At 50.5% G+C, this 14086-nt stretch overlaps 1 protein-coding gene across 2 annotated transcripts; it reads right to left on the bottom strand.

Annotated features, from left to right (window-relative positions):
* Nucleotides 1–3786: 3786 nt before the first annotated feature.
* On the bottom strand, nt 3787–13522 carry LOC123132505 (flavin-containing monooxygenase FMO GS-OX-like 8). Of its 2 annotated transcripts, XM_044552305.1 has the most exons (4): nt 12565–13522; nt 12238–12459; nt 11974–12159; nt 3787–4459 (listed from the first exon to the last, which is right to left on the bottom strand). In XM_044552305.1, exons 1-4 carry the CDS (start codon nt 13285–13287, stop codon nt 4430–4432), a joined length of 1161 nt encoding a protein of 386 aa, XP_044408240.1. In that variant the 5' UTR covers nt 13288–13522; the 3' UTR covers nt 3787–4429. The 2 variants fall into 2 exon arrangements, with proteins under 2 accessions (XP_044408240.1, XP_044408239.1); XM_044552304.1 differs by lacking the exon at nt 3787–4459 and having other exon boundaries at nt 11376–12159.
* Between the last annotated feature and the right edge of the window lie 564 nt (nt 13523–14086).

Here is a 14086-nt window from a genome sequence, read left to right as displayed (position 1 = left end):
TGCCATAAAAATCAACAACTTCGAAGGCACAAATCCGAAGGTGGTGAACGGTCAAAGAATTAAACATTATATCTCAGGTAATCCTATAAATGTTGAAACCAATGTTATTGAAATCGTAACCCCGGAGGAATACATAAGGGACATTTTTCGGAATGTTTCAGACTCCGAAAAGGAATAGGTATGTGGTACGGTAAGTAAACCGACTCCAAAACTGTTCTAATGGCAATTTTCCTCCATTTTGGAATATTTAGAAAAATAGAAAAATAAGAAGCAGTCCGGGAAGGACACGAGGGTGGAGGGCGCGCCCTACCCCCCTGGGCGCACCTCGTGTGCTCTCTGGACTCCGTTTTCTTACACGTTACATATTTTGGTCGGTAAAAATTCATTATATAATCTCCCGGAGGTTTTGACTCCCATATCACGCAAATATTTCTTGTCTTTGTTTTGAGCTGTCCTGCTACAGATTTGAGCAACATGTCGTCCCAGGATTCGGAAGGAGAGAGCTATGTGGCTGACTACCTTGCGGATCCTAAAGTCTATGGGGATGTGGAACATTGTGTTTGGACTACGAAAGAAGAAGAGGACTATGAACCTAAGGGAAAGGAGGAGACGAGCTCAGATGAAGATGAAGTCCCACTACCTCAACCTGGGGACATGCATGTGGAGTTTAAAAAGTCAAGCCTCCCTGATAGAGTAAAGAAACCTAAGATCGAGTTTATCCCTTTTCGCCTCTTGCAGGAAAACAAGCAGGAACTATGCAAAAAGATACTGAGCCTGGAGTAGGAGATCGAGGACCTAAGGGACCAAAATTCTGTCCTCAAGCGCAAATTAAGGAAGAAGCCTACGCCATCAACAAAACCATCACCTTCTTCACCAACAAAGAAGAACTGAGTATCTGGTATGGGCACTCCCCTTGGCAACCGCCAAGCTTGGGGGAGTGCCCCGGTATCATATCACCATCACTTTTATCTTTACCGTTTTTCTTAGTTCAATCCTTTTGGTAATATCTTGATCTCGTAGAATAAAAGTTTTTAGTATGATCTAGTTGTGAGTTTTGCTTTATGATCCTTCTATGTAATCGAGTCCGTGAGCTATATATAATAAAGATTAGTGTTGAGTCAAGAGCTTGTTTATTTTGCCATGATCTTGAGTGAATAAAAGAAAAGAGAAAGAATAAAAGGAAATAAAAGAGATCATATGGATCTTATGGAGAGTAATGCGCTCACATAGAAAGAGTATGATGAATAAAAGTTGTTGAGAGTTGACAAACATAGTTTTGGTCATCGTTGCAATTAATAGAAAGTAATAAAGAAAGAGAGGTCTTGACATATAAATATACTATCTTCGACATCTTTTATGATTGTGAGCACTCATTAAAATATGACATGCTAAAGAGTTGACATTGGACAAGGAAGACAACGTAATGGGTTATGTTTTCTTACATTTGAGATAAATTATATTGTCATGGATCATCCAACATGGTTGAGCTTGCCTTTCCCTCTCATGCTAGCCAATTCTTCGCACCAAGTAGAGATACTACTTGTGCTTACAAACACCCTTAAACCAGTTTTGCCATGAGAGTCCACCATACCTACATATGGATTGAGTAAGATCCCTCAAGTAAGTTGTCATCGGTGCAAGCAATAAAAATTGCTCTCTAAATATGTATGACTTATTAGTGTGGGAGAAAATAAGCTTTATACGATCGTGTGATATGGAAGAAATAAAAGCGACAGACTGCATAATAAAGGTCCATATCACAAGTGGCAATATAAAGTGACGTTCTTTCGCATTAAGATTTTGTGCATCCAACCATAAAAGCGCATGACAACCTCTGCTTCCCTCTGCGAAGGGCCTATCTTTTACTTTTATCTCCTACCTTACATAAGAGTCATGGTGATCTTCACCCTTCCTTTTTACATTTTATCTTTTGGCAAGCACAACATGATGGAAAGATCCTGGCATATATGGCTAATTGGATGTGAGTTTTCATGAACTATTATTGTTGACATTACCCTTGAGGTAAAACGTTGGGAGGCAAAACTATAAGCCCCTATCTTTCTCTGTGTCCGATTAAAACTCCATACCCATAAGTATTGCGTGAGTGTTAGCAATTTTGAAAGACTATATGATAGTTGAGTATGTGGACTTGCTGAAAAGCTCTTATATTGACTCTTTCCTATGTTATGATAAATTGCAATTGCTCCAATGACTGAGATTATAGTTTGTTAGTTTTCAATGAAGTTTATAATTCATACTTGAAATTGTGATTGAATTGTTACTCTAGCATAAGAGATCATATGACAAAAATTATATAAGTTGTTGTTCTAAGAATGATCATGATGCCCTCATGTCCGTATTTTATTTTTATCGACACCTCTATCTCTAAACATGTGGACATATTTTTCGATTTCGTCTTCCGCTTGAGAACAAGCGAGGTCTAAGCTTGGGGGAGTTGATACGTCCATTTTGCATCATGCTTTTATATCGATGTTTATTGCATTATGGGCTGTTATTACACATTATGTCACAATACTTATGCCTATTCTCTCTTATTTTACAAGGTTTACATAAAGAGGGAGAATGCCGGCAGCTGGGATTCTGGGCTAGAAAAGGAGCAAATATTAGAGACCTATTCTGCACAGCTCCAAAAGTCCTGAAACTTCACGGAAGTCATTTTCAGAATATATAATAAATACTGAGCGCAAGAAGTTCACCGGGGGGGCCACACCCTGCCCACGAGGGTGGGGGGCGCCCCCTACCCCTGGGCGCCCCCTACCTCGTGGGCCCCCTGGTGGCCTTCCGATGACCATCTTCTGTTATATGAAGTCTTTCGATGAGGAAAAATTATAATCCATATTTCCGGATGAGACTCCGCCGCCACGAGGCGGAACCTTGGCGGAACCAATCTAGGGCTCTGGCGGAGCTGTTCTGCCGGGGAAACTTCCATCTGGGAGGGGTAAATCATCGACATCGTCATCACCAACGCTCCTCTTATCGGGAGAGGGCAATCTCCATCAACATCTTCACCAGCACCATCTCCTCTCAAAACCCTAGTTCATCTCTTGTATCCAATTCTTGTCTCCAAGTCTGGGATTGGTACATGTGGGTTGCTAGTAGTGTTAATTACTCCTTGTAGTTGATGCTAGTTGGTTTATTTGGTGGAAGATCATATGTTCAGATCCTATATGCATATTAATACCCCTCTTATTATGAACATGAATATGCTTTGTGAGTAGTTACGTTTGTTCCTGAGGACATGGGAGAAGTCTTGCTATTAGTAGTCATGTGAATTTGGTATTCGTTCGATATTTTGATGAGATGTATGTTGTCTCTTCTCTAGTGGTGTTATGTGAACGTCGACTACATGACACTTCACCATTATTTGGTCCTAGAGGAAGGCATTGGGAAGTAATAAGTAGATGATGGGTTGCTAGAGTGACAGAAAGCTTAAACCCTAGTTTATGCATTGATTCATAAGGGGCTGATTTGGATCCATATGTTTCATGCTATGGTTAGGTGTACCTTAATACTTTTGTTGTAGTTGCGGATGCTTGCAATAGTGGTTAATCATAAGTGGGATGCGTGTCCAAGTAAGGGCAGTATCCAAGCACCGGTCCACCCACATACCCAATTATCAAAGTACCGAATGCGAATCATATGAACGTGATGAAAACTAGCTTGACGATATTCCCATGTGTCCTCGGGATCGCTTTTCTCTATATAAGAGGTTGTCCAGGCTTGTCCTTTGCTACAAAAAGGATTGGGCCACCTTGCTGCACTTTATTCACTTTTGTTACTTGTTGCTCATTACCAATTATCTTATCACAAAACTATCTATTATCTATAATTTCAGTGCTTACAGAGAATACCTTGCTGAAAACCGTTTATCATTTCATTCTGCTCCTTGTTGGGTTCGACACTCTTACTTATCGAAAGGACTACGATAGATCCCCTATACTTGTGGGTCATCACTGACTCAAGTGTTCAGCAGTTTGAGAAATATTTTATTTTGAAAATGGTGGGAAAAACCTCTATTGTCCCCTGCACCATGTATGTGTGCAACTTAATTCACTACAGATCATAAATCACACAAATGCATTTATATCTGTGACATTTCCGAATCATACAACTTATATAAGTACGAAAACCAATAAAACATATCGATGATTACTGTGGAAGCCTGGAAGGCCTGCCATGTCATGAAGGGTGTGCACAGACCACTATGCTTGTTCACGAAAGACCAAGCAACATCTTTTTAGCAGCAGGAGCAGCTTGAGGCTGTTGTGCAGACAAGTGCCACTCCTCCACACCCTTGCAGATGGAGTCGGTGTCTTGGTAGTCCTCGCGGAAGGTCTCGAGATTGTTGTTCATGTTGGCAAACAACGACACGACCAGCTCGTGATGCCATCTCTCCACGCGTGGGAAGTCACAATACTTGCTCCCGATCATCCATGTACTGCAGATCAAAGGAACAAAAAAATACTCTGAAGGTAAATACCTTGATCAGCTAGCTTGGTATGAAATAGTTTCTAGAGCAAGTCTAACGGATTCACTAAATTATCTCCTTTTAAAAAAGTTTAATATAAGGCTAGGAGTAAAAAAATCTATGATGGCAGAGTCTCTAAACCGTCTCCATTTATTCTAAAGACACTTCAAACTTGTCGTCTGGCATTTATATTTGGGGGAGGGGTGGTGGTATAAATATCACTTTAACTACAGTTTGTGTGTGTTGGGGGTATGGGGTAGGGAGGGAGGGGGGTATAAATGTCCACAATAGCTACATGTCGGCCGTCTGATTTTTTATTTTGGGTCGGTCGATTTCGCTAGAAGGGAGAAACTGCCGAAGGGGAGGAAGAAGCACGTTGGAGGAGTGGAAGAAGCTCGCTGGTAGTCTACCCCATCATCTATCTTAGGGTGGGGGTGGGGGAGGCAGCACAACGGTGGTCGGGGGTGGCAGCACGGCGGTGGTGCAAGTTCGCCGGAGAAAAATCGGTCATCGCTTAGGGCTAGAGGGATGGCTGGGGAGGCGGCAAGACTAGTGGGGGGGTTCATGGGTGGGAGGTGTGGCGAGGCGGTCGTGGGACGCCGATGGCCCTGGAGGGGGGGCAGTAGGCGGCCCGACCGGTGGTACATGAGGTGGTCAGAGGAGGAAGATGAGCCGGAGATTGAAGAAGACGATCTCGCTGTTGATTTTCCATCCAACGGTCCAAAATGATCGACCGACCCAAACCCAGTTTTCAGTCGATTGACTATTAGCCACGCCCCTTTGTAACTACAGTCTGTGTGTGTGTTGCGGGTATGGAGGGAGGGTTCGTCACAACACCACTAAACTAGCGCCAACTACCTCCATTCGGCATTGTGGACCAGTTTTCGCTACCACCCACCCTCGTCGCCACCTAGCGATAGGTCGGCGGCCAATATGAATGCCTCCATGGCCAGCGATGATGAGGTCATCTCTCCCTTACCCCACCAAGTTGTTGAGTGTGTCGTCGCCTATCGTGCACCTTCTGTGGCCGCTTTCTTCCCCACTCACGATGTCCAAGGGCTTCACATCGCACTCCCTCTAGTAGCAACGACCGGTGCCTTGACATGAGCTTATGGGTGGTGTGGAAAGTGGTAGGCAGTAGAGATACTGTTGCGGTGTGGTTGGGGGAAGAATGTAGGTTAAACCAAAAAGAAGGCAAAATAAGTATGTACCACATCGACAAGTAGGCTCCACATGGCGGTAAAAATATAAATGTTGTAGTTTTAGTGAATCTGACTTTGCACGCTTGCTTTAAAGTTAAACAATTTTGGACCCAACTAGTGGTTAGTCGACTGAGATTTTACAAATTTGTTAATAGACATCCGGAAAGAAGTTCACTATGTTATGAAAAATTGTTCATCTAGACTAGTGCAAAAGAATTTCTAGTTTCTGCTTCCAAACTTAGAAAAACGAAAATGATAAATCCCGAACGTTCGGGATTTGACCATGGCAAATCTTACTTTTTTGATGGCAATTTTAGTGACGCGTGGATAACAAGTTTAGTTGACACACATGGTAATTTCCTGGCAAAAGAAACACTGAGCACGGATTTCTCATGCTTGCTAACTAAACTTGTCATCCTCATGTCACTAAAATTGCCATAAAAACTTTCGATTTGCCATGGTAAAAGATGAACGTCTGAGCGGTATCGAGATCCAAAAAAATAACTTACATGGACCTCAACGTCAGATGGATTGGGACATGACTCTGTATTGACTAAGAGTCGGCTGAGAATAGCAAATCCAAAATTTCATTTTTGCTTTTGCTAATTCTAATGTACCGAAACTCGCTGGAGAAGAGAAGCTATCTTAGGGGAAGCCATGACCCCAATATCTATATTAGGGGGTGGTGGGGTGCAGGGGATTGCCCGAGTTATTTTAGGTGAGACGGGTTAGAGGGATGACCAGGGTGACGGCCAGCACGGTGTCGTTGCCGATTAGCCGATCGAACGAAGAACGCTGAGCTCAAGAATGCACGCAACACACGCGAGAGAGGAAAGCCTTTTTTCCGCAGCTAACAACGCCACGTTTTCTGTTTCATTCCTTTTTCCTTATTCTTGGTACAACCGAAAGCGTAGCTAACCAACCCCGGCCAGCCCGTCGTGATCCGGATTGATCGCGCCATCCCACGACCTCCTTCACACAGACATGCCACGCTGACCGGGTTTACAGAAAACCAACAAAGGAAAAAAACGGGATCGCGCGGAGGGCACGTCCCAGCTACGTGCATGCTGCATGGAAGTGTCACATCTGCAGGCATGCAATGTTTATTTTAAGCAGAAAACTACATTAGCCTATGACGTGAGCTTAGCATGGCTAACATTTCTCCCCCCTAAGCTCAGCGTCCTTTGCTAATTACCTTCACTCCCAGCCTCTGACGCAGCTCGACGAACTTCACCCGACCCAGCGCTTTTGTCAAGGGCATCACCAACCTGATCATCAGTGCCAACGTGATCAATCTGCACCTCCTTTGTTTCAACACAATCTCGGATGAAATGAAACTTGATATCAATATGTTTGCTTCGGTCGTGGTGAACGGGGTTCTTGGCCAGTGCGATTGCAGACTTGTTGTCAATCAGAAGCTTGAATGAGCTTGCTTCTTCTTCTCCTCTCATCTCTGCAAGAAGACGGCTCAACCAAAGACCTTGGCAAGTGGCTGCGGCTGCTGCAACATACTCCGCCTCACATGAGCTGATGGCTACAATCTTTTGCTTTTGAGAGGTCCATGACACTGGGTTCTCACCAAGGAAGAAGATCTGACCCGAGGTGCTCTTGCGATCTCCAACATCTCCGGCGTGATCGCTGTCACTGTAACCAATCAGTTAGCTTTGTCGGAGCCACGCCGGTAGCAGCAGCCATAGTTCAGAGTGCCGCGCACATACCGAAGGATTTGCTTCACGGCTGTCCAGTGAGTCACAGTGGGCTTCTCCATAAACCTGCTCACTATCCCAACCGCATGTGTGATGTCTGGCCTGGTGTGAACCAAGTATCTCAGGCTCCCAATCACGGTACGGTACAGCGAGGCATCAACCAATTTTGCTTCATCATCTTTCTTCAGCTTGAGCCGGCATTCCATGGGAGTTTGGCATGCATTACATCCATCCATTCCAGCCACCTCGAGCACTTTTTCTGCATAATTCCTCTGACACAAAGTAATGGAGTCTCTGGTTTGTGTTACCTCAATGCCCAAGTAGTAACTTAGAAGACCAAGATCACTCATTTTGAAGAGCTCTTGCATCTGTCCCTTGAACTCGATGATGGATGCTTGGTCAGTGCCCGTGATGATGAGATCGTCGACGTACACGCCCACTAGCAGGAACGAGTGAGCATTGCCACGGCGGTACACGGCGTGCTCCAGTGGACTGCGCGTGAACCCCAACATGCTCATGCTCTCGTCTAGCTTCGCGTACCAGGCCCTCGGAGCTTGCCGTAGCCCGTAGAGTGCCTTCTGAAGCCGCAGGACCTGCTGCTCCTTGCCGGCGGTGATGTACCCCGGCGGCTGCGCCACGTACACTTCCTCGGCGAGGTCACCATTGAGAAAAGCGGATTTTACATCCATGTGGTGCACCTCCCAGCCGGAGTGCGTGGCGAGCGCAAGAAGCAGCCGCACAGTCTCCATGCGTGCCACCAGCGCGAAAACTTCCTCGAAGTCCACGCCTTCTCGCTGCACATAGCCTTTCGCCACCAAGAGGGCCTTGTACTTGATGATCTTGCCATCCGGGTCGCGCTTGACGCGATATACCCACTTGAGACCGATCGCCGTGTGTCCAGCTGGGAGCTGAGCAAGCTCCCATGTCTTGTTGTCGATGATGGACTGCATCTCGACGTCCATGGCGCCCTTCCATGCCTTGCTTGCGAGCGCCTCGTCCACGCCACGCGGCTCCTCGGCACTGAACAGGCAGCGCACGAGCAGGCACCGCTCGAACTGCTCACGCACCGCCTGATCCTCGGTCTCCTCCAGCACGCTCGTGAAGCTCCGGTAGCGAACTGGCTGCCCCGTTGGCACATCATGCCTGGAGTCATATGACGGAGGCGTGTCCCCGCTAGCCCTCGGCGAGTCCATGGGTGTCACCGGCTTGTACTGCGATGACTCGGGCGCGTCCACCACAGGTGTGGCAACTGCAGGAGATCGCGGCGTCCCCAAGGCTGGTGTAGAGGGTGTCGCCGCGGTCCGAGGGGTGGCCAGCGGGGTGGTCGACCCACTGTCGATCTCCTGGACACCATCATCCATGGTGTAAACCACGGTAAATGTCACCGGCGCTGCGGTGTCCGCACTCATGCCCGGGGTGCTCCAAGTCCATGGCCTGCTCTCTTCAAATAAAATGTCACGAGTTACCTGAAGTTTTTTCGCCACTGGGTCGTAGACGCGATAACATTTGGCACCCTCCTCATAGCCAATAAACACCATGGGAGTTGAGCGATCAGTGAGCTTGGTCACCCCTTGTCCGAGCTTCTTCACATGTACTGTGCAGCCGAAGGTACGCAGGTGTTGCACGTTCGGCTTCCTGCCGTGCCATGCTTCATACGGCGTGACACCATCGAGGCTGCGGGTCGGTGATCTGTTGAGAATGTATACAGCCGTCCTCACTGCTTCGCCCCAAAACACAGCGGGCATGCCCATGCTCTTCAGTAAACACCGCGCCATCTCGACAACAATCTGATTACGCCACTCAACGACACCATTTTGTTGCGGCGAATACGGTGCAGTCGTGTAGTGCTTGACCCCGAGCTTGTCGCAGTACTCCATGAACTCACCAGAATTAAACTCGCCGCCCCGGTCAGACCGGAACGCACGCAACCTGCATCTTCCTTCAGTTTCAGCAGCAGTCTGAATCCTCTTGAAGCAGCTGAATGCCTCGTCCTTTGTCTTCAGTACGGCCAACCACATGTATCGACTGAAGTCATCAACTACAAGCAAAAAATACTTGTTGCCTCCAAGAGTGGGTGGACTGATCGGACCACACAAGTCAGTGTGGACAAGCTCCAAGCCTTGTTCGGCCCTGTACGCTGCTGCCTGCGGGAATAATGCACGGTGCTGCTTGCCGAGGGTGCATCCGTCGCAGTACTCGTCGACGCGGTCGATCAGCGGCATCCCACGTACCATGCTTTTGGAGGACATGGCACGCAGTGCCCTGAAGTGTAGATGACCCATCCTAGCATGCCAACGCCAGGTCTCGTCGTCGTTCTTCGTCAGCAGGCACGCCGGTGTGTCAATGGTGAGCACGGCAGTGTACAAACGACTGATCGAATGCCGGATGTGAGCCATCATGCGCCCGACGGTGTCATGAATTGTCATCAGTCCCTCATGAATTTGAATTCTGCACCCCCCTTCATCCAGCTGGCCAACTGAAATTATATTGCTGCTAAGACTTGGGATAAAGTAAACCTCTGACAGTGCGCGTTGGTTGCCGCTCTGTCCTCTGAAGATCACTGAACCTCTTCCTCGGATTGCAACGCGTGATCCATCTCCGAACTTTACAGTCCCTTGCACAGATTCATCAAGAGTACTGAACATGCCCCTGTCACCAGTCATGTGGCTTGTAGCTCCCGTATCAAAGTACCACAGCCCCGGCGGTGAGATCTCTGGATGCACTTTCTCTTCATTGAGATGAACTTGCTGGGGCGCCACGATGCTGGTGGTGAAACAAGTGGTGACCGCGGCCATCATAAGTCCCTCATGGTGCTCGTCGCCTTCGCGGACTAGATGTGCTTGCCCCTGCTTTGCACGTTCTTCTTCCGCCTTAATCCTGGTGTAGCACTCTTTCTTCCAATGACCCGGCTTGTTGCAATAATGGCATTTTCCCTTTTTCTTGCCGCCGGATCCTCCCGCGCCGCCGCTGCCCGGTGCAGGTCTGCCACCGCCGCCACCGTGAGGTTTTGGCTTGCCCGGTGACTTGTTCTTGCCGCCGCCTCCTCCGCCGGACGATGAACCGCCGGCGCCGCTGCCCAGCTTCTCCCGGGCCAGCCACTCCTCATGAGTGAGCAGAAGGCGCCCGGTGGATTGCGTGCCGTCGTCGAGGTCGTAGTGGTCCTCACATGCAGAGAAACGCCCGACGAGCTCCTCGATGGACATGGTTTTCAGATCGATCAAGGATTCGATCGCCATGGCCATCGGGCGGTACCTCCGCGGCACCACTCGGAGAAACTTCTGGACTGCCTTGTGCTCGGTGACAGGGTCGCCATACAGCTCCGGGTCGGCGACGAGGCCAGAAAGCCGCAGCCCGAAATCCTCGACGGACTCCCCGTCTTTGAAACGGAGATCCTCGAACTCCCGCCGGCGCACCTGCGCCTTGGCTTCACGGGCGCGCTCGCTGCCCATCCGCATCGTCTTGATGGTCTCCCACGCCGTCTTCGCCGTGTCCTTCGCAGCCAACACACGCAGCATCTCCGGCGGAACGCCCGTGAGGATGATCTGTAGCGCGCGCCGGTCGTCGTTCTCCTCGGCGCCGTCCTCGATCACCGCGGTCCAGACGCGGGCGACTTGCAGCTTAACCTGCATCACAAGCGCCCACTCCTGGTAATTGGTACAGGTGAGCATCATGGACGTCCTCGACTCCTCGCGCACGACGCGCTCCACCACACGGAGTTCGCCGCTCCCGCTGCCGCTGCCGGTGAGACGCGCGATCGGCGCCTTGGACGTCGGCGTCTTCGGCGGCGACTTGGTCCCGGTCTTGCTCATCTTCTCCTCCTCGCTATCCGACATGGTACGCCGCGGATCGGACACCGCCGGCCACCGGAGAGTGGATCGAACACCACGGCTCTGATGCCAATTGTCGTTGCCGATTAGCCGATCGAACGAAGAACGCTGAGCTCAAGAACGCACGCAACACACGCGAGAGAGGAAAGCCTTTTTGCCGCAGCTAACAACGCCACGTTTTCTGTTTCATTCCTTTTTCCTTATTCTTGGTACAACCGAAAGCCTAGCTAACCAACCCCGGCCAGCCCGTCGTGATCCGGATTGATCGCGCCATCCCACGACCTCCTTCACACAGACGTGCCACGCTGACCGGGTTTACAGAAAACCAACAAAGGAAAAAAACGGGATCGTGCGGAGGGCACGTCCCAGCTACGTGCATGCTGCATGGAAGTGTCACATCTGCAGGCATGCAATGTTTATTTTAAGCAGAAAACTACATTAGCCTATGACGTGAGCTTAGCATGGCTAACACACGGCGGTGGGGAGAGGTAGAGGGAAGGGCGGGACGGCGAGGTGGCGCTAGACACCGGCCATGGGGGCGGAGGCAGCGGCCAGGCCTGGGCTGGCTGACGGCTACACGGGAGAAAGAAGAAACCAGAGGTTGAATATGAGCAGTGTAAGTCTGTTCACAGTCGTTGGATGAAGATCAGACGGTCTAGAATATAAGTGACTGACAGATGCTCTTTTTTCAGGTAGGATGCATAGTCGATCCCTCTTTTTAGGGAGTCTGCTAAATTTGTTGTTCGTACCGTGGGCATGGTCTCAGACAAGCAGACGTCGTGGGTGTACTTCTTGGGCACGCCCGCGATCTCCCTGGCACGGTAATACTCCTCCACGGACCGCATCATCTCCTGCTCCGGCGGCAGCGTCCTCCTCCCTGACAGCACCTGCGCCCCCCATTTCGCCTGAGCCTCGAAGAACCGGGGCGCAAACACCTGCGTACCAGACGCATTGATTAATTTGTTTTGGTACGTATAATCAAGATCTGCTGTAATGCTTATGATTTCACGAACCTTTATGGGTATGCCGACGAAGGAGAGCGACGGCGCCAGCGACGGCGGGAACACGTGCTCGAACAGCGGGCCGACGCGGTTGTCGTCGACGGTGACCGCCCCCGCCGTGTGCAGGAACGGGAAAGAGTAATTGTACCCCGTGCAGTAGATGATGGTGTCGGCGAGGACGCCGGAGCCGCCGCCGCCGAACACCACCAGCCCGTCCTCGCACAGGCGCTCCACCTAGTAGCTTTCCATGTACGGGTCACTCGTTTCGTTTTGCATGTGGAGACCGACCGACGTGAGACGTGACTGACTGGAGCACGGAATAGACGTAGTAGTACGTACGTGCAGTTGCAGGTGCAGGTTGGCGCTATGCTTGGCGAGCACTTTGGCGAGCCCGGGGGTGACCTCCTCCATGGACTTGGCCACGAGGTGCACCTCCTTGGCGACCCCGCGGACCTCCATGGCGATGTCCTTGCCGCTCGCCCCGCACCCGACCACCACCACCACGTCGCCCCGGAACGGCTCCGGCACCCTGTACGAGTGGCTGTGCATCTGCCTCCCCCTCCACGCCTCCATGCCCTGGATGCTTGGCAGCCTCGGCTGCGAGTAGTGGCCGTTCGCCACGACGACGGCGTCGAAGACCTCCTCCTCCTCCGTGCCCTCGTGTACGGACCTCACCGTCCACTTCCGCGTCGGAGCCACCGCCATGGCGACGCGCAGGACACGCGTGTTGAGCCGGACCGCCTCCATGAGCCCGAACGCGTCGCAGAAGTCCCTGAGGTAGAGCTGCACCTCGCGGTGGCCCGGGAAGCGGCGGCCGTCGCGGCCGTCCTTGGGCGCGAAGTGGAAGTCGGTGAACCCCATGTTCTCCCTGGCGCTGATGGCGCGGAGGGACGCGTACAGGCTGCCGTGCACCTTCACCGTCTCCGCGGCGCCGAGCGGGTCGTCGGCGCCATCGCTCCTCGGGTCGTACAGCCACTGCCCGCCCACGTCGGCGTTCTGCTCCAGCACCGTCACGTCGTGGCCCTCCCGGCGCAGCTCGCGGGCTGACGCCAGCCCGGCCATCCCGGCTCCGATCACGCATACCTACTTGCGTTCCAATGGCATGCTCTCGTCGCAGACCATGTCGATTCTCGGGAAATCGCGCGGTGGATTGCTCGAGCTTGGCTCCGATCGCGCATGCTGCCTTCTTCCGTTGCATTGGCTCTTTTATGTGCATTATCTGTCAGATCAGACACTCCGCCCACTGTGATAAACAGTGGTAGAAAGTTTAGGTGGTTGCATGAGTCGATGGGATGTCTCCCATTTTTCTGTTAGGTGGTGGTGTACCGTAGTGTATCACCAGCAGACCATGAAAGGTGGCGTACTGTGCTCGTCGTTACAGTACAATCCAAAGTGCAATAATTGAGATCTTTCAAACAGATTATTTTTTAGATCTTTCAGAAAAGTGCAATGATTGACGTGCGGTGCTCGTGTGTAGCCAAATTGCACCGTGCACGTACCTATTGGACCTACTGTTGAAAATATTACCACTTTTTCCACTAAACTAATCCATGAATAAACAGTAAGCATGGTAAATACGGTATGCATTTCATACCGATACCTAAGCATGTGAGAGCGTACAGTACATAGAACCGAAACATCTACGAACATCATATATACGGCCATCACATGAACGAGCAAATAGAGGATAAACGAGTCATATCCTTCGGTTGGCCAGGCCAACGCGGCGGCGACAGCGGCAGCCTCGGCATAGGTTGAGGCCTTCTTCTTAGTGGCTTCGTCATCAGCCATGGAGTCGATGCCGGTGAAGTAGTGGAAGCAGAGGCGGACGGAAACGGGGACGGATCGGGAGCAGTCGCGT

The sequence above is a fragment of the Triticum aestivum genome, chromosome 6A (genome assembly GCF_018294505.1).
Source record: "Triticum aestivum cultivar Chinese Spring chromosome 6A, IWGSC CS RefSeq v2.1, whole genome shotgun sequence".
NCBI classification, from domain to species: Eukaryota; Viridiplantae; Streptophyta; class Magnoliopsida; order Poales; family Poaceae; genus Triticum; species Triticum aestivum.
Note: the sequence above shows the minus strand (reverse complement) of the source record. Positions and strands in the feature narration are given on the sequence as shown.

Excerpts from the sequence above, each read along its gene's own strand:
- LOC123132505 (XM_044552304.1), bottom strand. The coding sequence starts at position 13,287 with ATGGCCGGGCTGGCGTCAGCCCGCGAGCTGCGCCGGGAGGGCCACGAC. Across the intron at positions 12,460-12,564 it reads ACCTGCACCTGCAACTGCAC|GTGGAGCGCCTGTGCGAGGA; the intron begins GTACGTACTACT and ends GAAAGCTACTAG. Across the intron at positions 12,160-12,237 it reads TCGTCGGCATACCCATAAAG|GTGTTTGCGCCCCGGTTCTT; the intron begins GTTCGTGAAATC and ends TCTGGTACGCAG.